Genomic DNA, 26782 nt, shown 5'->3' with positions numbered 1-26782 from the left:
TGAAGATCACTGTGGTGGTTGTTTCTATTTCCTTGGTAGTGTCAGTAATTAAAATAATTAAAAGGCCTCCAAGCCATCAAAAAGTTGATGGAGCTTGGCAAAGGAATGTGGCCCTGAAACGGAGCCTGGGGTTTGTCTGCATGAGGGATCCATAAGGTGCTGCTTGCTGTGCTTGGTTACCCTGCTCTTGGGGTGGCACTTCCCCTCTTTTTGTTATTTACATAATGAATTTTAATATGATTACAAATTATGGAACAAGCAGGGTAACACCCCTAAAGCAGATCGATTCAAACAAAGCAGCAGATGCCCAGAGGAGACCTGCACTACAGGACCAGGGGAGATGAGTACAAGTGATGCTGATGCAGTATCTGGGTGAACACCCAAGCCTCTGCAAATCTTGACTAGCAAGGAGGTATGGAGAAGGATAAGCAAACTGGAACAGAGGTCTAGAAATGCTGGGAAACCAACATAAACCCTCTGCTGCACTTGGAGGACACCATACCACCTGGGACTTGAGTGCTCAGACTGTCTCTGAAAGCCTTGCTACTTGGAAAAACTCCTTTCTGTCTCCAGGCCACATATGACTGACAGAGCTCAAAGTCAAAAGCTAAAGTTCACAAGGCTTACATGACCTGCCTCTACAGCAAAACAAAGGCCCTGAGGAAATGCATTAAGAGCTTGAGTTGGCAGCAGCAGCATGGAAAGCTAAGAGCACGAATTAAAAATCTGGAATTCTGCAGAGCAGCTAGGGCTTTGGCAGATGAATACATTAGTGCCTCCTTGGTACCCATGTTTACACTTGTTCTTCCTACTCTGTGTCCTGGGGTATGGCACCATAATTTTCCCACTCCCGATGATGGCTGAATTTCACCCCTCCATGGGCTGCTGCACATCACAGGATCAGGAAAAAATGATTAATAGATGTGAAGAGCTGCAAAAGTCCTCAGTTCTGCTTCTGCAGAGGAAGAGGAGGCCCTGGGGAAGACATGCCTGCTCTCCAGCCTGCCCCTGCTTGCTGCACCCAACTTCAGATGAATACTCACACTCTGCAGCTGTGGGATGAGGTTGTTTGCTGTAAACTTCTTAAGTTTTGCCATTGTGTTTAAACATTCCTAGAAAAAACTGATAGGAGAGGCTAACATAAGGGTATGTCCTGAAATCCTGCTCTTAGCACTGGCTTTGAAGCCTACAGACCCCAGGCTCCCTGGAGCTCCTGCTTCAGAGCCCATCCTGCCTTCAGCAGGCAGTGCTTTCACTTCATATGTGAAAAAATCTTTCTTAGGAAATGTCTTTTAGAAAGATTTGGAGGCGGTTAAATTCAGGGAGAGTGCTCAGCAATCTGTCTGTCCCAGATTTATGCTTTACACTGGTTTATGAAAACATCAAACTAAAGAGAAGAAACACACCCCATTGAGATCCTTGCCTCCACTGCATCCAGGAGAAGAGGACTTTCAGCAAGTTACAGGGGCCAAGCCCACTGCAGGAACCCAGGCCCTGCAAGTTAAGCCATGCCCAGGTCCCCTCTACAACCAAGCGCTTCTGGAGAGAAAGGGCATGCAGGCAGGTTACCAGTCGCTCTTACTTGAACTGTGAGCTGCAGTGCTTGATGTGGTTTTGCAGCAGGTCAATCCCCTTCTTGGTTTTGATCTCGTTCACTTTGATTAGATACTGAAGGGAAAAGGACACAGGGACTGAATTCGTAGCTTAGAGAGAAATGCCTTTTATACACTTTTTGTTGGCCCCCCTCCCAGGGTGTTGCGGCCCATCCTGGCAGTCACACCCTGATGGGAGCAGCTCATGTGGCTTTTATGGGGTGAGAAGATGGTGGTAAGCAGGGTCCAGTGCTTTGATCCAGCCAATAGAGTGGTAGACCCACAGTAGTGGCATGGACCCTGGGCTTGCTGGGCTTTACTTATGCAGGGCAAACATTCAGTTAATACACCATCAAAGATTCATCACTCATGGTGCCTTCACTGAAGAACAGCTAGCTTTCCTATAGACCTTCAAAACTCATCACTCAAGAACCAAGTTCCTCCAAGACCCACTAGACTTGATCCATGAACTGCACCACTTCCACCTGACCCTACCAACAATGTCAGTGCTGCGAGCCTGCCTGCCTATATCCTACGCGCAGCTAGCATCTCGGCCTGCCTTGAGGACCTTCAGAAGCAAGCTGAAGGTTCAGATTTCCAGCCCAAATTTATCTGCCACCTCACCCAGCCCAGCCTCCACCATAGCAACCTCACCCATGAAAATCAACACTAGCCCTTTCAGTTGGTGGACTGACAATGTGAAACAGTGTGTTGTGCTGTGAAACACGTTGAGTATTTCTCCATCCATCTCTGGACTATGCCTACACTAGCATCAGCTCTCTTGACATTGCAACTACTGTAAAAACAACCACCTACCAACAACTATTTCCAGAAGACCCACAGGCCAACATAGTAAATCACCTTCCAAAATACATGTTGAAAATGGCCAACCTCAGACTTCCCTGTATGTAGTCTGAGGGAATCATTCAAAACACCCTCAATCCATCAGAAGGAGTGTTTCCTAGAAGACACCCTCTCAGGAACCTGAATGCCACATGTGGACTCACATCAGCACAGAACAAAACCTCCACCTGACCTACTGGCTCTGTTTAAGGACAATGCAGCTCCGAAGCACAAGGGCTTCTGATGTTTGAAGTAGAACAACAGTTTCAGCACGGAAACAGTAACTGTTTCCAAAATATGGTTACAAAGAGCTGGATATTTTGGATGAAATCGGTATCTTCCAATCTTTTACTCATCTGTTGCTTGTGACATGTGGCAGTGGGAGCAGGAAATCCCATTTGCAGGGGAGTTGGGCTGAGTTTATCCCAACAAGCAGAGGGAGGGCTATGGTGGAACCATCTGAGAGGGAGCAGGGACCTCAGTGCCAGCAGCACCCACTGTGGGCAGTCAGGAAGAAGCTTGGACCCAAAGCCTTTGTGGGGTTTTTCCCAAGTTGTTAACTCTACTGCCAGGTTACTATAGGCTCAAGCTTTGGCTAACTCCTTGATCAGCCCTTGCCCCAGGTTGGCTTGAGCCTACCACAACCCAGGCAGCTCTCCAACTAAGGGAATATGCCCAGGGTCTCACCGGCACAACAGACTCAACCTGCTGAGCAATGGTCTCTGAGGATCTGCAGCCCACCTTGGTGCGAGCAGAGGGAGCTGCCGGATGCCACCAGCACCTGGGGCAAAGCCTGGGGGACTTCAGCACCCCAGGAAGTCAGAAAGGGCTCTGCAATACCCCTGACACAAGCACCACTCACTGACCAGGGACAGAAGATGGCCCTGAATGAAAAATCAGTGTGGATTCAGACAGAAAAGCTGCTTTGAAACAATTCCAGGTCAGAGGGCAAGTGAGAAACACCAGCGTGAGAGTCACTGCTGATGTCTGCCCACTCCAGACCAGGCTCTGCTAGGGCTGTGGCACAGTTGCTGTGCACCAATGGGAGGGAAATTCATCCCTTGGATGACGATTCAGCGACTCTAACACCACTCTGTACAGCACAGGCTGATCCCTGTCCTTACCTCACACATGTTCAACTGGAAGGTCCTGCGCTCCTTCTCCATCTCCTCAGCAATCTCCCCCCCGGTCACCTCACTCCGCACCATGCCATGCTGTTTTGCCAGCTCACACTTCTACTTCTCAATCTTGGCGCTCAAGGAAAGAGGACACATGCATGAAAGGCTCTGTCTGACTGCTTGCCAGTGAAGGCAGACAAAAACCAGCCTCCAAGTCCAGGCCTTGGGGTGAGGGAGCCTGAAGACTTACAGTTTGCTCTCATAGTCTTTGCAGGCCTTCTCAAAAGGCTTCTTGAACTCCTAGGAAGAGCCAAAGACACCATTTAATGACTACGACTGGGACAGATCCTTCCTCATCCTCAGCATACTATGTTCCCACTGGGTCACCCTAGCATAAAGGCCCTTGCAGACCCAGGACATGGCTGTCCACAGGAGTGTGCCTCCTCAGGATGGTCCTCACCTCTCCTCAGTGCCCAGTGGACAAGTGCACTCACCAGTGCAGGTTCACTCATGGGCACATGCTCGCACACACACTCAAATACGCATAAGCTCCAAAACATACATCACGCATATGTACATCGCATAGGTATGTATGTACCTAGCAGTACCCAGCTATAACACCTTTCACAGACTCACAATTTTCAAGGCAGAAGGAATTGCTCAGACACTCATAAGCCAGAAAGTACCAACCAGGTTCTCACCTGCTGAAGCCAGAATGTCGTGTTTAACCAAAACACCACTTAGAGAGACATCAGAAACCCACCCAAACCTGGCAATATCATCACAATCTGATTCTTCCTGGGGTATTCATTTAATGTTGAATTAGTCTTGCTGCTAAAAAGCCATCATTTGTTTCTCATTTGACTTTGCGTGACTTTTGCTTCTCTCCAGTGGTTACCATCTTGGTATGTTCATCTGCATTTGTCCATTAAATGCATTTACTCACATCACCCATGTTCTGCCCTGTTCTCACCACTTACTGCTCTGCAAACCTCTGTGTCAAAGAAAGACAGAGTAAATCAGGTTTGAGGGGACTGCAAGAGGTCTCTAGTCTAACCTCCTGCTCGAGGCAGGGACAGCACTGAATTCAGACCAGGCTTTGTGCAGGCAGATGTTGAAAAACCCCAAGGATGGTAATCCCACAGCCTCTCTGTCCCCCAGGGTGAAATTTCCTTATTTATGTCAAGGCAGAACCTTGTCAGGACAGATCTTGCATTTATCTCCATTCTAATGAAAATGTCAAACTGATTCAGGTCAGCCTCTGATTCCTATTGGATCCCATTAGAAATGCCTTCAGCTTACTCATGACTCCCTGCAGGCAGCTGGATTTTTTCCTCTCTCTCCCTGTTTTCTTAGTTCCCAATCTTCTTGACATCGTCCTTAACAATGCAAATAGTGGATTTTTTTTTTCCTTCGTATTTTATATTCTTTTATTCATTTACTTCACACCAGAAGTTCCAGAATTTGCTCTCTCCTTCCACTTTCATGCTCCTATATAGCACAAGCTTCCAAATGGATGCCTAAATGCTCATAATTTGTTTCAGTATTTGGCAATTAGTCCTTTTGAAGTCCCCAAATGCTGCCACAGTTCCCATCCTTATTTCTGCAACCCTGTCCAAAACTTTCCCTCCACTTTCCCAGAGGTTCAGCTGTTTGCTCAAGGATCCCCAGCTCTGATACAGCCCAACTGCAAAACCTTCATCAAGCATCTGAGGAAACTGCAGAGCTGGGAGAAAATCTATAGAGTGGGACCATACAAGATTAAAAAGGTAAAATTACAGAGTTCAGGTTGTTGAAACAGGTTCATTACTAGCTCAAGGATGCAAGAGGACAAATAGTATCATGGAAAAATAAAAAGTCCTAAAAGAAGAAAACACAGAGTGTTTGCCAGAGTATCAGCAGGTCTGGTGGAAGACAGCAATGACCAATAGCAAGAACCTGTTGCAGGAAGCAGCAGCTCTGTCTCTGCTCCTCCCAAACTGGTCTGCCTGGCCAGCATGAGTACTTGTGTGTCTCATCATGGTGCTGAGCGTATTAACACCAGGCTCGTTAAATCCTAACAATCTTGTGTGCGCATCAGCCAATAAAAAATTGCTTTACTGTTTCAAGTTGTACATACCCTGCTCGCAGAGTCTGTGTGCCCAAAATCACCTGGGGAGGAATGGTGCCAGGTCACAACTGGCATTTGCTCCACCACGTTAGATGCAATGATCACCAGTCCCTTGACAGTGACTTTGCTCCAGCATTGCAATCAGGATTGGTCCAGCCTCCTCACCCTGAACACCCACAGGCACGGGCACCCCTATTGCAGACAGAGGCACCCAGGGGCAACTACGCAGAGCTGATGGCCTGAGTATGGCCACGGGGACTTAGTGGTAAGAACATGTGTGCAGACTTACCAAGGACCATGATGACCTTCCCATTGGTTAAAAAAAGCAAAAATTAAATACGAGTTTGATGCTTTTCCTAGAATCTACACTGATGAGCGCTGTGAAGCTCTCTGATATCTCTACAGTGCTGAAGATCAAATTGCATGGTCACTTCAGTACTTGCTACTCTGCAGTCCCTGAGAGGTACCTGCAGCTGGTAGGTACACCCGTGCACGCTCAGATTCACACCAACACACGTGTGCTTACACATGTAAATGCAAGGGCTACAGGTGGGTCTGCGGCAGGGGGACCCTCGCTGGGAGGCTGTGGGGGAGTTTGTGCACTGATGGCCAGGGAAGATACCAATATTTGGTGCACAACACCGTGATTTTTTCCCTCATAGCAAATACCACCAGACTCCTCCAGATTCAGCCAGGTGCCTGTAAACAGGCAGAGGTCCCAGCTAAGGGCCACCACTAGCTTGACCTGTGGTGTGAGGCGCCAGCCTCAGGAGTGAGCAGGATCTGGCACACAGGAGGTGCAGGCAAACCTGCCCTTCCAACACCTACCCCTGCTGGCAGGCAAGGTGTGAACCAAGAATGAGACCCCACACCTGGTACCTGCTCTGTCTCCAACCCCACCTCGGCGCAGCCCTTTCAGCCCCTGCTTACCCCTTTGAGTTCTTTCATGTTGCCCTTTATTAATGACTCCAGGGAAAAGTTAATGTTGTGTTGCAAACTCTGCAACTGGAAAGGAAAGAGAGAGATTACGCTGCTAGCACTGCACCCCTGCACCGCTCCTCGTGCAGAGAAAGCAGAGCTGTTTGTAAGCCTGCACAGGAACCACTTTGGAAAACAGTCAGCTGAAAGCCTCCATCCTTGGAAATTACCAAGCTGGAAAAAGCCACAGCCAGCCTGATCCAGTGTTGGTGAGAGCCTGGCTTCAAGAAGGATGGAGGACAGGAGACCTCCAGAGGCCTCTTCTGAGCAGCCTCAGAAGTCTGCACAGATAGCTCTGGCTGTGCAGGCTGCACCACTGGCTCTGCAAACACATGCCATGGCCTCCTGCCTCTGTCTGGGGAAGGGGATGAGCTCGGACCTCCAGGCTGTGGCCCAGAGCCTGCTGCTCTTCCTGGGAATCCCTGCCAGCACCCCCTTGCAAGCCATGGGCCCCACTCCGATGTACATGCCTACCAAGGCTCCTGATAGCAGTCAGCAGCTCCCGGGAGAAGGCAGCAAAGGTGCTAAAGGCACTGGCCAGCTGTTCCTCATCCTCCAGCTGGTAGTTGGCTGAGAACTTCTCCTGGGCAGCTATGTGGGCTTCGAAGTAGCTGATGAGGTCTGGGGGAACATGGATAGTCTCTGGTGAGTGCAGGGGGAAGGTCAGGATGAGTGCCCAACCCCTGCCTCCCTTCTAGGAGTCACTATGCCAGGTTCTGCTCACACACCAGAGCCAGCTCCTGTTACCTGCTGCTGCCCCCACCACTACCCCCAGCTATAGGGATCCCTGAGATGCATATTCCCTGCCACGGTTAACCCAACCTGCAGCGAGGACTCCCCTCATCCATCCATTGCTGTCTCCCCCCTCCTGAGGCCCTGTTCTGTCCTGTCCTGACCTTGTCCACAGCTGTGCTCTGCCTTGGCTGATTTCCTCATCTTCTGTAGCACAGCTCGGTCGGCATCCAAGGCCTAGAAATGCAGAGGAGATGGTCATTGACTACATCCATACACACATTTCTATAACCCACAGGGCTTAGCACAAGCCTCAGCATCCCCAAGCTGGACTGTCCTGCTGGAAGACAGGTGATGATCTAGTGGTAGCAGTCCATGTATATCTTAAATATCTGCAAGCCTTCCTGATGTTCTTCTGGAAGAAGTGATCAAGCATTAAGACAGAATTGGAAAATATATTAGAAAAAGGAACAGACAGCATTGACAAAAAATGTGGATTTCAGTGGCAAGAGACTGTTAGTTACAAATTTTAGTTTCATCACTGTCAGTGTCATTCCTGCGCTGAGAGGAGGAGGCGTAGGTGGCTGAGGGGAAATGTTTGGAGGCATCTAAACTCTCTGCCTATGAGAGACTGGATTACAGATGTTATATTTCATACAAGTACTGCTTGGAAGGGGTCTCATGCAATCTTTTGTTGGGAGCTGGATTATTGTCAATACCAGATCAGGTTGGCTGTACTTTGCTTAGCTGGGCTTTGAAACCCTCCAAGGATGGAGGTCACCTCTCTAGTGACCTCTTGCAGGGCTGCACCGCCCTCTGCAGAAGAAACCTTTCCTAATGCCCAATGTGAACTTCGTGAGCCACAAAGTGGATATTGCTGCATGTTATATCATCTGATGCTGCCCAGAAGAGCCTGACACCATTGCCTAATAACTGGCATTAGATGAGTCTGCTGTCAGACACCCCCTCGTCACCCAGCTAGATCAGCCCAGCTTTGCTTCTCTGTTACCATCCACTGACCCTCTCTGGTTTCTCCACATCACTCCTGACTGGGGACAGTGTTTCAGGTATGACCCCCTTCACTGGACTGATGTGAGACCCAACAGCTCCCACATTGGGCTGGCCCTGCAGGAAGTGACATGGCTTCACTCCGAGTGTTGTCCTGACAGTGCCAACGCTTGAAGATAGGGCACAGGCTTTTAAGATCCATAAACACTGATCTGTGGGAGCAAACAGTTTTACTCCAATGTGGGAATGCAAAGAACAGCTCAGGGTGGACTTCCATGTTACAGCTAAGGCTATTTAAGTGGATGGGTGTGTACCCAGGGGAGTGGTACCACCACCGGCTTTGTCTTCTATTGTGCACCACATCAGCTAAGTCACGCAGCTGAACCTGTGTAGTAGAGGAGGATGTGAGTCAGGCTCTGCATGATTCAGCACAGTCAAGACTGTGGCATGCAAGGATGTCACCATAAATGTTTAGGTACCCAAAGAGCAATAGTGCTGAAAACTTACCCACCTGCATATTTCCAGAATTCAGTGCAGCAGGGGTGTTGAGAACTTGAATTATGGACTTATACCCCAAAATAGGAGTTGCCAGACTTTTGGCTCCCCATGGAAGAGCTGCCACCCACGACTCTTAGCACCTGCACTTTCTTGTCCAGCCCAATTTGGGACTGAGGTTTTCCAGCCAAGCCCTCAAATAGAGATTCCTGGGGCAATTAATGTAAGACCTCTAGGACCAGCAGGACTGTGCTCACACCAAGCATTGCAAATCCAGGGAATCCAGTATTATGGTTCAAAGAGATCCCCATGAGACTGAGATGGGGGGCTAAAAATTTTAGAAGAAATATATCAGCATGGTTACTTATTTTAGATATAGGTAAGGGTTTTAATGATTATGGTAAAGAATGGATTTGGGTAGGAGCTGTTTAATGGTTATCTAATTTATAATAAAGTTTCAATGGCAATAGACATAGTTCAAAGGGATGAGAGACAATGATTAATGTATATGTTGTTGTAACCAACTGAAGCAAGAGATAGTTCCTGATGAGAAGCGGGAGTCGACCCCAAGAACTAGCCAAGATCGGCCACACAGTTTGAACAGAAGCCAAAGGACGACTGCGCCTGTGCAGAAGCAAGAGGTAAAGAGTTCATCGCGAGGAAGACATACAGCCTTCATCTTTACAACCACCACAAGGAGGCATTGCACAGACTCAGTTAGGAGGGACTTAGGGAAATGACTTCTTGGAACTAATTTTAACATGAAGCGAGGATAGGTCATGCATATGTATAGGTGTATTAGAAAATCTTATGTATATGTAACACTTGACTGTTTAAATTTGAAGTAAGTTGCCACGTCAGGTGTGCACGACTTTGGTGGGACTACCCCCGGTGCTGCCCAGCGCTGAATAAACATACCTACTTTACAATCTCACTGATTGTAGAGTCTGTTTCCACACGTCAAGACAAGGTCAGAAAGGCAGTGGTGGGATAGGGCACCTGAAGCATCTGATCACTGTCCTTTGGCGAAGCTGTTGGAGACACTCTTACCCCTATGTTCAGAAAATGACTTCAGGTTAATCCAGGACTTCAAGGACTAACACATCCCCCTCACAACCATATGGTTATTTTGAGCACCACCACGAGGCCCGCACAGTCCCCTTCTGGGCCACAGCTCCCTGCAGTTGTTTAAGCCATTGCATATGGCGTTCATCTCACTAACCTTAGGCATCCCTTCACCCTTCTTCAGGTGAAGCCCTTTTGGCTTAAGTGAAGCCCATCTCCCTTGCAGAGGCTTCACCGGGGCAGCTTTTCCAGTTCTAGATGCTCTTACTTCCTCAACCCTACAGGAGATCTTTAGCCACACAGTCGGACTCAACCCCTTTCCTTCCCTGCCTGCCCTTGTAAGTGGCACTGGGAGGGAGAAATTTGGAGCCTGCTGCCACTGAGACCCTGATTTCCAACCTTCTCGTGGCCTGCAGAGCCTCTCTCCCCCTCACTCCCCTCTGCTGCTGGGACCCACCTTGACCAGGACAGCTGTCTCCTTCCCAAAATGTCCCAGGAGCCTGCCCAGGTCCCTTGTGATGCCAGTCATGTTTATACTTCATCTTGTACCAGAAATTCAGCTCTCCACACACAGATGCTCAAACCTTCCACATCCATGGCCTTCGTCTTCCTTTATCCTGACAATTCCCTCCATGAAAGTGTAATCTTGATCCACAAATGACCCATCCACAATTTTTGGACCATTCCCTGCCTGCTGGACTGATGCTGTCAGACCAGGAGGCTTTCCTGCTTCAGAGAAGCAGCACCAGGGTGAGAATGCTCCATGCCATCTGTCATGGTTTAACACCAGCCAGCAACTAAGCACCATGCAGCCACTCACTCACTTTCCCCCCCACCCAGTCACTAGGCATGATGTCCCATGGTATGGAATACCCCTTTGGCCAGTTTGGGTCAACTGTCCTGGGTGTGTCCCCTCCCAGCTTCTTGTGCCCCTCCAGCCTTCTTGCTGGCTGGGCATGAGAAGCTGCAAAATCCTTGACTTCGTATAAACACTACTCAACAACAACTGAAAACATCAGTGTGTTATCAATATTCTTCTCATACTGAATGCAAAACATAACACTATACCAGGTACTAGAAAGAAAATTAACTCTATCCTAGCTGAAACCAGGACAGCATCCCAGAGGCCATCACCAACAGGGACCTCCACCTCCCCAGGCTCCCCCCACCCAGTGAGCCCAGCTGCAAAAGGCAGCACTCCCTCCAAGGACCATGAAGTGTGTACAAGTACAGTCACTGGCCACAAGGCAGGAAATTACATACCTGGCACTTAGCGCAGGAAACCCCAAGCTCCCTTCCTTGCTTGTTCTTTGACCTGCGTTTGTTTGCCTTGCAGGCACGGACCTGGTTCTGCACTCAGCTGAGCTGTGTGACTTCCCCTTTGGGGACCTGCCTCCAGTGGTGGAAAACTGGCTGATGTCCTCCCCCTGCAGCTCAGCACTCATTCCCTCTGCTGCCTGCATCGCTGCCGGGCTAGGTGCACCCTGTGCTCTCCTTGCTCAAGGATGAGCTTTTGCTGTGTTTACTGCTTTATCCCGCAGTGGTGCTGCTCTCCGTTACAAGCATGTACCTGCTGATGCACTAAGACTCTTTGCTGTACAAAGTTCCCTACCCTATCAATAAAAGCCGCTGGCTGAACCACTGCAGAAGTCACCAGCACCGGTATTTCTGCCTTTCAGAGGTGAGACCCTGTGGCTCCAGCTATTCCAGATCTGTTTTCATCCCTGTCTGTGATTTCCAGGGAGCTGGGGTCACAGCACACTTCTCCCTTCTCACTAGTTTTCAAGAGTGCAGAAAGACTCAGAGTGGGAGGGACCATCAGTTCACATTGTCTGCATAGACATGGCATTAACACAAGACAACCTTGCATGAGCCTATACCCTGTGTGGGAGTCAGCAGTCTCCAGAAAGACATCCAAGCTGTGTTTAAAGAGGATGGAGACCAAGCATTCACTCCACCTTTTGACCACGCACACCAGTAGTTCATTAAGTCACAGCTAAAATATTGCAACTAATTTTTGATTTCAGTGTCAGCTTCAGTTCCCAGCTGCTGGCTCTCGCTTGCTCTTCTCTAGCACTGGAGTCGTCCTCCCAGTGAAAGTGCACAGAGGTGTCAGCTGAGCTACTGCACACGTCAGAAGAAATTAAGTCCCAGATCAGAGCCCAGTCAGCCTCACCTAGCTGCATGGTGAGAGCATGTCAGGCTCAGGGAGGAAGCAAGGAAGAGGCCAGCACTGATGCAGGCAGAGAGGACCTTTCTCTAGGACAGACAGCTCCTGCCGACACCAACACCCAAGCGAGAGAACTGGGGATACCCCATGATGTTGGAATTTCTCCTTGCCATCTGCTCAGTCCAGCCCTGATCTGCACCCAAAGATGAAATCATCTCCCTGTGTCTCCTGGCTAACACAAGTGCTGCTGCCCAGCCAGCACAGCTCACACCACTGCTCCCTGCTTTCTCTGCAGCAAATCCCCTGCAGACTGCACAGGGGTTGGTGTCACATAGCAGCAGGAGCGTGTCATGAGTTTTATGTCCACTCTGACATGTAAGTCCCAAGCAAGGAGCTCTGCAGACATGCACAAGTTCAGCAGTGTTTCTCTCTAACCACAGCTTCCTGATGTAGCAGCTCTGTTTTAAAGGACTGAAGTTTTAGCTTTGCTTGGGGTACAAGTGATAGAGTAACAGTTGAAAATTAAGCAACACAAGGAAATTGCTCCATGCCCAGATGCTCCTGAGCAAGTCCTGGCCTCTGGAGGCCTGAGAAAAAAAGAAACCTCAGCGACCATCACTGAACCAAATGATCTACAGGAGCACAGCTCCCCATCTGCTCCAAGCCTGCAGGTGCTGGGGGACTTCAGAGCAGTGCAGGAGTCACAGCCCACAGACAGGCCCTGGTAAAGTCCTGGGCACCATCCCCTCATCTGCTGAAACAACAAAATAATGAGAGAGGTGACATGGTGCAGTTTGCTCCCAGCACATTTACCAGACCTACCAGGAGGAGGCACCAAGAGGCTTGGAGCCCTCTGAACCACCATAACGGAGAGTCCTACTTACCACAGCGGCAACATCTCATGGGTATTTTCCATGGGGGGTCAGGACCTTGATTTGCCCAGGAACAGGCCAGCATAATGGTTACACTATACTGGCCATAGTTTTCAGCTAAGTCCCAAGGTGGGTCTAGGTGGGTGGTGGGATGCTCTCAATGGGAAGCCTGGACCCTCCACTGAGCCAGTCTTGCCCTCACTCACAGTCTTCCCAGGGCATTGAGCTCTGCTGCTCACTCCCTCATGTGCCAGCAGCATGCAGCAACCCCTTCCCCTCCCTCACCATGCCTGATGATGCCTATTAGGGTCTTCTGGCTTTTGCCACTGGTCAGAAAACAAAGGCATTTGGCCCAAGTAAGTTTTGCATCAGATGCTGCACTCAGCAGCCAGCCGTCATCCCGGCTCTGTGAATTTTTGGAACCACTCATACATTTGGCCTCCAAACAACCCACATCAGTGTATCCCACAGCTTAACTCTGCACAAATGAGGAAACCATCCTGCCGCCCCCAAAAACTTCCTTTAATTTTTTGTTTTGCTTTTAGTTTGATGCTTGTCTGGTCAAAGGGTTCTGTCTTCTCTTTACTGCGTGGTGTGAGCCTGGTACAAGATACAGCCTTCCCGCACAAACCTCTCCCCCTTTGCTCTTGTCCCCACCAACTGACACGTGTCACCCAGCCACTACAACCCGTCACAAGCCTTCACCAAATCTTTGCTTTTGAGTGTTTTGCAAACACCCAATGACACTCGCACCACTCTCCACTCATGGTGACAAATGATATGGTGATGCCTGAACTGGGATGCAGATCCTGTGGGACCACGATGGGGAGAGCTCCCCCAACCCCTTCGAGAGCACCCCTGCAGCCTGCCGCCCCCGCTCACCTCCTCCAGGCTGTAAGCAGTGGCCTTGCAGCGGCCCATGGGGCTGGCGAAGGCAGAGGTGGTGGGTGAACTGAGGTCTTCCTGAGCCTGCTGCACGAAGTCGCACGCTGAGATGAGGGCTGCCATGGTGCCGCAGCGAGGTGGCCCCAGGAAGGGCAACTGCCGGCGGGAGTTGCAATTGCGCTGGGGCTGGGCAGGGGACTGGGGTCACGCTGCTGCCAGCAGCAAGGGTAGGAGGAAGCCCCTCGCCTTGCACACCCACACCCCAAACAGACACACACACTGACACACACCCACACACCCAGGCACACAGCAGCACGGCTACAAATCCTGCAATTATAAGCTGAAATATTTGGGGGAAGCCTGAGGCAGACACTTTGAGTCACAGGTAGCCTCAGCCTGGTGATGTGGTGGAAAATGTAGCTAAGCATGGCTGCAAGAGCTAAGGAGCTGCCTGGGGATGTGCACTGGGTGTGCTGGGGTGCACTGAGCTTGCTGGCATGGACCCATCACTGCTGAGGTGCACCAGGTGTGCTAGGATGCACCTGGCACTGCTGGGGTGCACTGGGCACCGTTTGTTTAGGCAACATCCCATTTGACAGGCCCTGCAGAAAGGCTGGGGGTGATGCAGCACTGGAAACAGCACTGTTGCACCCCAAGGCCCTGCTCTAGCCCCATGCAGATTCATTTACAGTACATGACCTGAACCCTTTGCAGCCTATTTCACTCCCCCTGCAGCCCAAGGGTCCCCTGGGGGGGGGAGAGAGGTCTCCCCCTTTGCCATTCTGGGGCCCCCACCCAGCAGCTGAACTCCAGCCCCCCTGAGGGAGCACCATGTCTGTCCCAGACTCGCACCTGGCTTCAGGTCCAGCCAGAGTCCTCACCTGCTCCTTCCCTGCCTGCCTGGCTCTGCCCAGCTAGTTTTCTCCCCAAAACTTATTCTATTCCTGCCCCATTCAAAAGACAATCAGGCAGCCATCTTCACTATAAAACCCCATTGTCAGTTAATTTCTTTGGAAATGCAACAGTCCCTCTGAGCATCATCTCCTGCACCAGGATGAGACACCTCAGAAGGAATCTGTCCTGTCAAAACTCAGGGTAAAGCACCTCCACTTGAGATCAGATCATGTCAGGGCTCATCTGTGCAGAAGACAGGAACCCTGGGGCACCAGAGACCATGCTGAGAACAAGTCTCATTTAATCGACATCAGCCCAACACCACAGTACAGATTCATGCTGACAACCTCATGCTGATGTCTCAGTGCTGTGCTATCTGGGAGGAAAGGCAAAGGGGCATCAGCGAGGACTGCCTGCAGCAGGCTGACCCCCAGCTTCAGAAGGCAGCTACAAAACACAAGCAGCATCAGAAAGAGCAGCCAAGGAGCTTTTATTCCTGTGGAAATGGAAGAGCCAAAATGAAGTTTGAAGCAAGCCTGAACCCAACCCAGCACATGCAGGAAAAGCTGTTAAGCAGCTTGTAAGGAGTGACGACCAGAAAGTCCGTGTCCCAGGGAGTGCTACCACATCCAGAGCTTACTTTAACTCCAAGAGCTGTTCCTGTGTTCTTGGCATGGCAGGAAGCTCATGGCTACCTTGGCTCTGTTGTCTTTCTCTGTGGGGACCCCCATTCAAAGGTCTTCCAGGTCCTACCTCCACCAGGACTCTACACCAGACCTGCCTTCCCCCCATACAAGATGTTTTCAACTCTTCAGGCAAAGGCCTGGGAAGTGCCAAGTGTTGTCAAGCTGGGGCATGGACAGCTCTGTATGTCCCCATCTCTGCCAGAATCACTCTCAATAGCAAGAGCTGGGTTCAGCTGACGTGTCTGTGGGGACAGCCCCAGCAGACCCTGTTTTCCCACCCTCCCACACCAGTCCCACAAACAATTTTCTTCCCAAAGCTGTAACTGTCCTTCAAGTTTGCCTTATTTAGTAGGTTGGTTACTTGGTTTCTTAGCCTCTCATGGGTACTTAGCATGAAGCATGACTCCCCAAAGAGAGGCCACTTCTGCAGGTCTCTCACTCTGAAGGTTGCCTCTGCACTTGTAAGATTTCCTTAAACTTTCTGGTCCAGTCTCAATTCCTGCAATAATCACCCCTGCCTTTGAGTAGTCCTGTGCTGGAGAGTATTTATCCATTAATGATCTTCTCGCTGATGTATCCAGGCATGGTGTAGATCAAAAGAACCAGGAAGATGGTCAGAACAGTGACAATGAACAGCAAAATGATGTATTTCTTGTACCGCTTCCAGATAAAGAACACAAAGGTCTTCATGGGATTCACAAACCAGTTGAAAGAAGTTTTTGGCCGGCTGGAACAGGAAGGGAAGAATAAATAAACACAGGCTCAATCCAGAGCAGCATCTTGGCCGCTCTGCTTTGGTGCCCTGCCACCCTCAAGGGTTGCCAGCTCTTCCTGCTGCTTCCAGACAGGATCACCCTAGGGGCTGCAAGAACTACAGTGCCTGTGAAAGCGCTGGAGACAACAGGACCTGAGCCTCAGGACAGCCCCCACAGAGCTGTTCTGCACCCATGTGGCTAACGGGTGCGTTCACATGGTTAAACCAGAGCTGCCTTTTTTGCACAAGCAATGTTATGGCATACCTGCCTTGTGTACCTCACTGAGATCAGCCCTGGCCCAGATGCTGCAGCCACAAGTCCTGCTGGACCCACTCGAGCTCTGGAAGCCCTGGCAGCCCCAGTCTTGCAGACCCCACCACCCAGGGCCTCATTGATTGCTCTCAGCTTCCTGACAAGCAGATGTTCCCTGTCCTCATGCAAAGGGCTGCTGAAAACACAGCACTGTCCATCCATGTTAAAGGTGATAACACAGATACTCACTTAGGCTTTTCCAGGGGTTCAGGCTCTTTTCGGCCCAAACCAACAGGACTTTTCTCAGCCTCCTCCACAGTCAGCAGCTGGAGCTCCGCTTCCACCTTACCCTGGAGGGGGAATATGTCTGAGCCACAGCTGCACGTGTTGTTTCACAGACCAGCCTGCTACCACACAGCCTGCCAGGACTGGGTATTTTTCTCCCAGTTCCACTTACAGATGCTCAGAGCAATTAATTTTTCTCTCCAGGCATTAGCTACAGAATCTCTCACTTTGCAGCCAGTTTCCAGCCAGGCCACAGTTCCCACTAACTGTTTCGCAGACAAGGCACTGTATTGTAATGCACTCCCCAGCTATCTGGGTTTGTCTGCAGCCTCCCACACTGGCATTGAGCAAAACTCACCCTTAGGGACAAACAATGGTCCACTAGCAGGGCAATTGGCAGAGAGTCTGCCCTGGGACAGTTGGCACCTGCCTGTCTGGGGTAGGCAGAGACCCTAGGACAAGCTTTTGCTGCTGTCCTGTCTGGTTGATGGGGAGCCATGTGACTCTTGCATTGGTCCCCTCACTGAGCACTGCTCTATGGGAAGCTCAGAGGAAGACATGAAGTTGGACACCCCCTGCATGCCACTGCAGCTCACACTTCTGGGTAGATGAAGTGCTGTTTGCAGCAGATGGGACAAGTTTCCAGGACTCTGGACAAAGTCCTGGGCAGCTGGGTCATTGCAGCCTCTGCAGGACAGGTTGCCATGTCAAGGCAGAGGCAAAACGCTGGCTCTCTGCTTACATGTGCCAGCACCCTGCCTTACTGTCAGGAGGTACTTGTTCCCACTGGGGTCTGTGAACTCCATGTCCTCTGGTTTGACTGAGCTGCTCCACTTCTTTTTCTTCTTCTTCTGCTTGTCCTCCCTCTTCTCTCTCTCCTCGTCTTCTTGATCTTTGAGTTTGATGAAGGGCCACCAGCCCCTCATGCGCTTGTTTCGGAAGATGGAGAAGCGAGGTGTTGCATTCTCCTTGGCCATCTTGATGGTGCAATGCTCTGAGCTCTTGGCTGCCCGCACCATGTCATGCAGCTTCAGCTCGATGGAGCCTGCAGGCACAATGAAGAGGAGAGCTCATGGTGAAATCCTGAGGTCAGCCCCATACACCATTTGGCTTTCTGTCTCAGCCACACTCCCACCACCACGAGTAGGTCCCAGCTGCTGCAATGATCTAGCAGAGTCCTGCACATTTACAGGTGGAGAACCTGAAGCTCCGCATAAGAAAGAACCAGCCCAAGAGTTACAGACTAAGAAGCAGAAGCCACAGGTCTTTTCTCATCTGTAATGTGGCCAGTTTGATTTGTGTGTGGTACAGGGGGTTATTTTCACTCCTTTACCATGTCCCACCCTGCTGCCCTCACATGTCCAAGCTCCTCTTCCCCTCTCGTTCCTGCAAACGTCAATAAAAAATTATAAAATCTGGGAAACTCTTTAAAGGTTTCAAGTCTGTCTTACATCTGAAACAGCCTCAGTTCATTTCCCTGCTTGGCCTTGCACCCCTGTCCTCCTTGGAAGGAGCTCCTGTCCCACTTTGGCACTGAGCCCTTGCAACAAATCAGTCTTATCATGTACTGGTCTGTATTGCCAAAAGCATAGCCAGCAACCAAGGGATGTCGGTATTCTCCTCTGCTCAGCTCTGGTGAGACTGCATCTGGATACAGTGTCCAGGTTTGGACCCCAACACAAGAAAGGTGTCAACTAACTAGAGAGTCCAGTGGCTGAGATAGTCAAGGCTAGAGTGTGTGCCATGGCAGGATGGGTTGAGAGACCCATGCATATTCAGCCCAGAGAAGAGAGGTCAAGGGAGAGATCTTATTGTATCTCCCACAGCCTAAAGGAAGCTATAGAGCAGATGGAGCTAGACTATTCTCAGACGTGGATGATGAAAGCACGTAAGGCAATGGACACAAGCTGCTGCAAGTAAAAAAATGCGAGAATTACGAGAATGGTGCAGCCAGGAAAAGAGGCCCAGAAGGGTGCTGGGATCTCCATCCTTGGAGATACTCAAAACTCACCCAGACAAGGCCCTGAGCAACCTGACCTACATTGCATCTAGCGCTGCTTGGAGCAGAAGGTTGCAATAATGACTGCAGAAGCCCTTTCCTGCCTAGAAGTTCCTGAGAGTGTACATGCCAGGAATCATTGGGATTGCTGTCTAACGCTTTCTTCAGTGCCTGAGTAGCATGGCTGAACCAATCACCACTGGAAGTGCCTCATGGAGGTAAAGCCCTTTAAATATACCGTGGAAGGTTGATGAATAAAGAGAGTTTTATCCTGCCCAAGAGACAGCAGGACAAAGGGGCTGCTTTTTAATGGGGAGGGCAAAGTTTGAAGAAAGGAGGGACAACTGAATGGTGTGCTGCAAACTCGGGGATGGCAGCAGAAGCAGAAGAGAGGCAGCAGTATTTGTGCTAATGTAGCGTGGGTGGAATCACCACCAGCCTACTGCATGCCCAGCCCAGCAGGTCTGGTTACTGGGAAGTACCAAAGCAGCTGGGGAGCTCCGATCCCCCAGCAATAGGATGCTGCAACTCAGGTGCAAATGGTCTCACAAGGGTTGCCAGTCCCTGTGCCCACAACATAAGCTCCTGGGAAAGCTGCTCTTTGGCCAAGTCTTTGGGATCTAAGTGAAAGCAGGGAAAATGAGCAAGTTTATCAGAAAGGTTGTGAGGAAGCAGAACCTGGAAGTCCTGTGGTGTCACAGGCCCTGAAAAAGGACACCAAGGCCCTGGAACAAGCATGCAAGCTCAACATGTCTGTGTAGGACAGGTGCCTATCTCCAGGTTCTGCCTACAGCTCACATGCAAAAAACCAGCCCAGGTGGCTGCTGAGCTGAAGAGCTTGATCTGGTGTTCCTGGTGTCCCTTCTCAGAGAGCTGGGCCCTGAGGGGAACACTGTAATACTCCAGCAAGGTGAGGGACAGGTCACCCCGCTTCCAGCAGGTTATACCATACCTAGAAAGTCATTAGCTGAAATCCTGTCGTAATCCCAGACCTGGAGGACCAGAACAGCCGGTTCCCGAAACTCTGATTCCTCCACAGAGAAGACAGAGTCCTTCTTCTTGTAGGTGATCTCCTTCTCAGTCGGGAGATAGTTGAAGCGGAAGATGAACCTCCAGTTGAAATTGCCCTCCCCAGTCAAGGAGTTAAAGTGAACATCCGTCTCCTGCTTGTCGTGGTCAAGACCCTTTATCCAGCTGCAGGAGAAACTCAGTTATCTCCTACCCCTGTCAGCCAGCCCCAAAGGCAGAGCAGAAGGATGGAGGGGCTGAACCCCATGGGGTAGCCAGAAAGGAAGAGTCAAAGAGCCAAACCAGACCAACACCTGACCAACACCTTTGGGGATACAGCAGTTCATGCAGGGGACTGGAGTGGGGCACCTCATGCTGATGCAGGGAGCAGCAGAGGTTTAGAGGAGGCAGAGAGGGTGTGGAGCAGGGCAGGGAGCAGGACAGCCAGGCTCTGGCCTCCCTCTGGCTCCCATCAGACCTTTTCACGTAGATGTCACTGGAAGGCTCTCCCGTTACTGGGTTGACATCATCAAGGATCACGTCATCTGTGTTCCAGATAATCACACGCAGCTCGTAGCTGTGGGAAGGGCACAGGGGTGAGTGAGACACATGCTCTCACCCCCCGTGCCTGGGAGGGCAGGTCAAGCCCACACCAGCAAAGCAGAAGGACTTGAACGCTCCTAGCACTGTGGTCCCCTGCCAGGGCTCCTCTGGCCAAGCACAGCTGAGCAGTCTCATTGCCATTCACAAAGCCCTTCCTAGGGGGCTACAACCCCACAAGACAAACACCCACAGTCAAAACAGGCAGCTTTTGCAAAGCAAATCCCTGGTACATGGGAAACTCACCAGCATCACTTAGCCATAGGAGCACAGAAAGACTTAGGCAGGAAGACACCTCTGCAGCCTCTGCTCCAACCTCTTGCTCTAATTTCATAGTAGATCAGATTGCTCAGGGCCTTGTCTGCATGAGTTTTGAATATCTCCAAGAATGGATATCCCAGCACCTCTCTGGGTCACTCCATCCCTTTCCCAGGGTAGCTTCACTCTCATTGGGAAAATATTTTCCCTATATCCAGTTGGAGTTTCCATTGCTGCAATTTGTGTCCATTAACTCTTGTCCTTCCATGTGCATCTCTGAGAAGAATCTGGACCCTCCATCTCAATAGCCCCATTAGATCATTGAAAACAGCAGATCTCCTCCTTCACTTCTTCAGGCACCCAGAGGACATCTGTCCACTAGCCAAAATAGACCTAGATGAGTAGCTCTGACCTGGGTTTCTATCACCTTCATGTCCAGCCTTAGAAAGATTAGCCCTGCCCTTCACAAACACTTGTGCAGCTGAAGCGCTTATGCCCCATGCTGATACACCCAAGAGACCATTTCATGGCCAGAGCTGAAGAAGAGAGGAGGGCTGTATGCCAGGCTAGCACAGATTGTCAGCCTGTGCAGGACTCCATGGCTCATCCTGCCAGGCATGGTGAGGGACACTGACCCTCCACACAGGCTCACCAGTCCCAGCCCTGCTCCCATGGGTGCTACCTGACAGGCAGTCGTGGCTTGATATTGACAGGCGGCGGTATGGGGACGTCATTTGGAAACATGTCAATCCACATGTGCAAGGAGCCCTGATGAGAGAAGACAGCAGAGAGACTTCAAAAGACAGACCACCCTCCAGCTCTTCAAGGAGCAAGGCCTTGGTTCTGCAAGGAAAGCTCTCACCGGAAAGCCACTACTTGGCTCTTTCCATCCCCAGCACTTCAGAGTGATGTGTGACTGGATTTTAGATAGGGAAAAAATTAAAACTACCAAAAATTGCTTATTTCCCTCCCCACCCTGCTCCCAAGAAAAAACAGTTCAGCTGAACTGAGTCCATTTCAAACAGAGGCAAACGTGTCCCTCTGTCTTAACAAGAAGCATACAATGATGCAACACTTCAGCATAACCAAGAAAACTAAAAAGTGATGGGTCTGATCCTCCCCTCCCCATATGCATTTCCAACACTGACCAAAGCCAGAGTGACTGCAGAGCTCTGCTTTATTACAGACCTCCAGTACCTGAGGGAAGAGGAGATGTTCAGTACAGGACATTGAAATGGTTGAGCTCTGATCACTGCACTGCATAAAACTGAGGATGAATGTTTCTCCTCCAGCCAGCAGTTATGTCGTGCCCCCAGGGAGAAGCCAAGGGGACAGCAGCAGTGACGGGACAAAGCAGAGGAAAAGGCAGGGTTAGGCAAGGACACTACCACCCACCATGGTGCATGTTGGCAGGGCTCAGAAGGCAGAACAAGTCCCTTGCCACCCACACAGCATCCTCATCAGAGCAGTGCTACATGGCTTGAGGAGACAGGAAGGACTCTGGGCCACCAGCATTGTGAACACATCAGTGGACAGAGGTCTCTTGAGGAAAGTGTGTTCAGAAGCACCATGAGACGTCAGAGGGTGGATATAAGCAAAGGACATCCAAGGCCAACAGTCTTCACTTCATAGCAGGGCCAGCCATTCACATACACAGCTCCAGTTGCCCACCCAGGAAGGGGCAACACCATGATGAGGAGACAAAAGAACAACAGGGGACCAGCCAGCGGACTGGGAACCAGCCACCCCGAAGGTCCTTCTCCCAGAGCAGTGTCTAGGCTTGGCAAGGAAACACATCTCACCTGCACAAGCCCAGGGTTCTCCGTGTTGTACAGGGACCGGATCTCCACATGCTCTGGTACCAGCTTGTACCCGTATCCTGGCATCTCTTCCCAGTGCTGCAGGACGTACAAAGCCTTATGTTCATCATCCACTGACCAGTTCTCATCTGCCACTCCTCTCTTGTTCCTCACAGGGGCCTCTGCAGCAGGACACAGCCAGGTAGAAGATGAAGGCATCTGGCCAGCAAGAGCCACGTCAGGACGTTAGTCACAGGCACAAGTAAGGGAAGATGATGGCCTGGGCAAACAAGCACCTCACCAAAATGGGGAAAAGCAGGAGGGCAAGGATGAAGGGAATTGAGTTCAATATGTTGCAGTGATGAGGAAAACTGTAGGCAGGAAGACAAACAAGCTAAGAGAATTAAGAGGAAAAGGGCAAAAAAGAATTTATTATGGCCCTGGGAAAAGGACCCAGGGGACACCAAGGAGGATGTAGTTTAAGTCCCCACGTCTCTGTGGTAGTCCCAACAGATCCATGGATGAGAGGTTTTGCCCTAGAAGTGCTCCAGAAAAGCACCACTTGTCACTTGGCAGAGACACGCAGCTGTGCTCTCCGTTAATTAACAGTCTGCATGATAGAGTCATTTGGCACAGTGAAGCCAAATGGCAGTTCAAGACCAAATCCTGCTGGTGGGGAGAAAAGCAGGAACCAACAGGCGAGGACACAATGACCCACCCACCCCTGGGTTTATGGAGAGCATCTGCCCTTTGGAGATCAGTCTGAGACCGAAACCATCCCAAGCAGTCCCCGAGCACAGCAGAGGTTCACAAGGCACCAACTGCAGCCACATTTGAACCAGAGCCGGCTCTCAGGGGAACACCAGGAGAGCACCTCACTTCTCCCTTCCCAGCTACCCAGTGACCTAGGAAAAGGGGGAAAGGGCTTTTGGAGGCTCCTTGCCCTCTCCTGAGCAGGATTTCTTTCCCCTTCATGACATAAACCATAGACGCCAGCATAGACATAAACCAAAGGTAAAGTTGGCCGTACACAGAGGTCCCCTCTCTGGGCAGGTCAGGCACAGGGATCATCCTTCCTACAGGCTACATAGCATTGCCTTGCAGGACCCAGCCATCCACAAGTGGGCCACATCTGCTCCATCCTTTCCTCCAGGCTGGATTCAATTGCACAGGTGTTGGCCACTGGAGGGAATGTGCACAGCAGGGACAGGCCTGTGTGCTCAGGGAAGTTCTGCATCACTGCTGGCGGAGGGCATGAGGGCATGGCGGAATTTTCTGTGTTCTTGGACATCCATGGCCCTGGCTCAGGGTTTGTAATGCCAGTGAGGAGGAAAGAAAAACAGCAAAGGAGAAGCAGAAGCTGCCCACAAGGAGGAAATCAATAGTAGTAAGGAGCAGTGGGGAGTCACCCAAGGCACCCAAAGCCACCAGAAGCAGAGAGCATCCCTGAAGGACAAAGTGAGATAAAAACAGGAAAGGAGACTGAAAAAGACACACCCCCCCCAAAAAAAAAAAAACCACACAAAAAAAGGACTCCAGTATCTTGCTGATGGTGGTCACAAGCAGATGGAGGTACAGCTTTGTGACGGTGTCAGCCGTCAGAATAAGCTATGCCTTCTTTGGCTGCACAAGCCATCAAACCCTGGTGCACATCACTGCTGTGCAAGCGGGTTTAGTTTGCTACACCCACTGCCTGAAAAGCCAGTTTGGGACCTAATGGCCTGGATCACAGCTTCCCCCAGTGCAACACCATCATCCACTGAAACCAGGCCACTGAGCACTGAGGATGCTCCCCGCAGTGACCCAGAAAGCTGGGCCATGCAGGGCACAGAGTGGGGGCAGCCAGCCTGGACACTTCAGGGAAGAGAGGCTGCTGGGTTCCCAGACCTCTCACCAGTACATGCACTGCTGAGCACAGGCAGCTGATTAAGGGAGCAGTCATTGATCTCCAGGCCCTCTGTACCTTCAGGAAAAGCCTCTGGAGGGACCTTGAATATTTTATTGTTCACTTTGACCTCCTCCCATCTGTACTCTGCTGCAGGGAGCAAGTTTTTCTTGCATAAACTATCCAAGATCTGTGTGGGCTTGAAAGCGTCTCGCCACATGTTGTAGCCACTTCTGCATGGAAGAGAGAACATCGAGAACATCTTCAGCTTAGACACAACAGGTTTTTTTCCTAGGCTGTGAAACGCCCTGCCTTCCCTAGAGCACAGGCTGTGCCACCAGAACCCTGCTCAGATTTTCACTGGGAAAACCACAGGCACACAAAAGCTTAATGAATGAAAAGCTTAACAAGCTCTCCTCCCCCAGACCAAGCCAGGCTTGCACGCCACAGAACCATTAGCTTCAGAGCCCCAACAGGAGCAATTCCAGCTGCAGCTCATAAGTGGGAGAGAGGTTTTAGCAGTGCTGGGGTCTCAACTCCGTGCCCACAGCTAATTCTCCAATAGCAGATTAGGAGAAGAGAAGTTTACAGAAAACTGGCCAGAGGCTAAAAGGAAAACAGATCTCATGAGTGTTGCTGCTCACAGAATTAGCTACCGTCAGAGAAACCACCCTACTTTCTGAAAGAGGTCAAAATCATATCAATGTCAAGTGAGCACTTTTATCGCAGAACACCAACACGAAAGCATTAAAGAATTTTTTGCTACTATATGCAAAACATATTAGTCTGCAGTAAGAATTAGAGCTATCACAGGAAGCTAGTAGGAGTCTAAAGGAGATGGAGTTATCCATGTAACCTGTAGTGAATCTGTGGGGTACCTGCTCAAAGGATACTGTGGGTGCAAGCTCCATCCTGTGAAACTGGAGGTGCTCTGTTACCCACCCAAATGGTAGGTGAGAAGAACACGTCTCATGGCCCTAACATGTCACACCAGTACCTACATGTCGTACTGAGAAGCCACTCCACAGTTGGCCCTGTGCTTGCTGTAGAATCGATTCTCCAAGTCAATCTTGGTCTCCCCAATCAGATCATCAGATCCAAGCAAATCATGGTCGAATATTGCCACAGTGAGTTCTGATTCCATGGGAAAGGAGACTGTCAGCTCCACAACTCTGGACAGAAGCAGATGGGGAGAGTGCAATTAGCAAAGAGGATGGAAATGAAACACATGCTCTGCTTTGATTGTCCTACACATTTAAGAACTGTATTTGACAACTCAAAGACCTCTGATAGAGTTTGGCTCTCCATAAGTTAAGTGTGTGCAGTTTTCAGTGCATGCAGTTTTCAGTGTGCATGTTCAAACAAAGGAGTTACTTTTCCAGGAATGTATGCACTTGGAGAGAGGTCTTGGAGCTAGGGAAAAAGCTCTCCAACACTCTGTTGCTGCTTGGCTTGCTACTTTATTAAATGAAGCCCTTGAGAGTGCTCCCCTCCTAACCCAAAACACTTATGGCTCCCGTTTCAGCCAGAGGCAAGAGACATGCCTGGGACCTCTGTGTTACAGCACAAGATTCTCCAGCAGAAAGGAACAGAAGACCACACATGCTGGGCCACAGCCTGAGTCCCAGATTTGCACTATTCCTATTAAACCTGCTAGATGAAAACTTCCTGCATACTCTCCAAACACAGGATTGAGCTGCTTTGGGATGTATCGCTCCTTTGTGTCCTTCTGCTCCTGCCCCACAGTCACCACCACGTAGGGGTCTGCCTTGCCATTGGGGTCTGCTGGAGACAGGTTCGTAGCCTGGAATACACAAGAGGTACTGCCATACATCAGCTGCCAAAAGCAACCTGCACAAGGAACACAGGTCTAAGACCACCCAAGCCTGCTAGTCAGGTCCCTCCAGCAGCTGCCCCAGCAGTGAAACAGGCACTTGCTCCCACGTAAATCCCCAGTCAACAAGCCACTGATGTCTTCAGCTGTCAGCCCACCTACTTGCTCACTGTCTCAAGGCAGATGACAGGATCTGAGAAATGCCCATCTGGATTTTTAGCACCTCCTGAAGTTACAAAGCGTGAAATGCTCCCCATGGACAAGATGTAGCTTACTTCCACTGGGCTAGCAGAGCCTTCAAGCCAGCATTGAGCTTTCCACAAATGCCACTGCTCATATTTACTGAGCAGAGAATGGCAGGAGGTCCCTAGGGAGGTACAGACTTCCAAGCACTACTGCCACCACCACCAGAGACTTACCTTAATGATGTAAACTCTTACAAGAACCTTGATGGGTCTGTTCCTTGGAATGCCCTGGGAGACCTTGGGCTCTGTGCCGGCTTCCTCAGTGGGGTAGACATAGAAGGAGCCCTGCAGAAAAGACACTGCAAGTAACAACTAGATACAAAAGAGAATATCTCAGATGGGATTGGAGACACCAAGACCAGCTTCACCTGCCAACTGGAAAATCAGAGAAAATCACCATTGCCCCATGCAGAC

The 26782-nt window shown here is 50.4% G+C and overlaps 2 protein-coding genes across 15 annotated transcripts in view; both read right to left on the bottom strand.

Annotated features, from left to right (window-relative positions):
• Window positions 1-13991, bottom strand: part of LOC128151031 (arf-GAP with SH3 domain, ANK repeat and PH domain-containing protein 2-like) — a 30401-nt gene extending 16410 nt beyond the window's left edge. The window contains 8 exon segments of the mRNA XM_052808423.1: window positions 1044-1122; window positions 1583-1668; window positions 3560-3689; window positions 3804-3853; window positions 6594-6668; window positions 7108-7262; window positions 7538-7610; window positions 13866-13991. Coding sequence (XP_052664383.1) covers window positions 1044-1122; window positions 1583-1668; window positions 3560-3689; window positions 3804-3853; window positions 6594-6668; window positions 7108-7262; window positions 7538-7610; window positions 13866-13991 — 774 coding nt within the window.
• A 449-nt stretch (window positions 13992-14440) lies between these two features.
• Window positions 14441-26782, bottom strand: part of LOC128143859 (fer-1-like protein 4) — a 45658-nt gene continuing 33316 nt past the window's right edge. For 4 of the 14 annotated variants that reach the window (XM_052791735.1, XM_052791725.1, XM_052791715.1 and 1 more), the window contains 11 exons: window positions 26543-26653; window positions 25966-26093; window positions 25291-25461; window positions 24368-24522; window positions 22408-22586; window positions 21288-21373; window positions 20226-20324; window positions 19692-19933; window positions 17505-17785; window positions 16705-16805; window positions 14443-16175 (listed from right to left, as the gene is read on the bottom strand). In XM_052791735.1, the coding sequence (XP_052647695.1) occupies window positions 15995-16175; window positions 16705-16805; window positions 17505-17785; window positions 19692-19933; window positions 20226-20324; window positions 21288-21373; window positions 22408-22586; window positions 24368-24522; window positions 25291-25461; window positions 25966-26093; window positions 26543-26653 (1734 nt within the window). In that variant the 3' untranslated portion in view covers window positions 14443-15994. Of the gene's footprint in view, window positions 16176-16704; window positions 16806-17504; window positions 17786-19691; window positions 19934-20225; window positions 20325-21287; window positions 21374-22407; window positions 22624-24367; window positions 24523-25290; window positions 25462-25965; window positions 26094-26542; window positions 26654-26782 lie in introns of those variants that run through there. The other 10 variants (XM_052791696.1, XM_052791751.1, XM_052791743.1 and 7 more) reach the window with 9 other exon arrangements.

The sequence above is a fragment of the Harpia harpyja genome, chromosome 1 (assembly GCF_026419915.1).
Source record: "Harpia harpyja isolate bHarHar1 chromosome 1, bHarHar1 primary haplotype, whole genome shotgun sequence".
In the NCBI taxonomy this organism is placed as follows: domain Eukaryota; kingdom Metazoa; phylum Chordata; class Aves; order Accipitriformes; family Accipitridae; genus Harpia; species Harpia harpyja.
The sequence above is the reverse complement of the archived record's forward strand: the minus strand, read 5'-3'. Positions and strand labels throughout refer to the sequence as shown.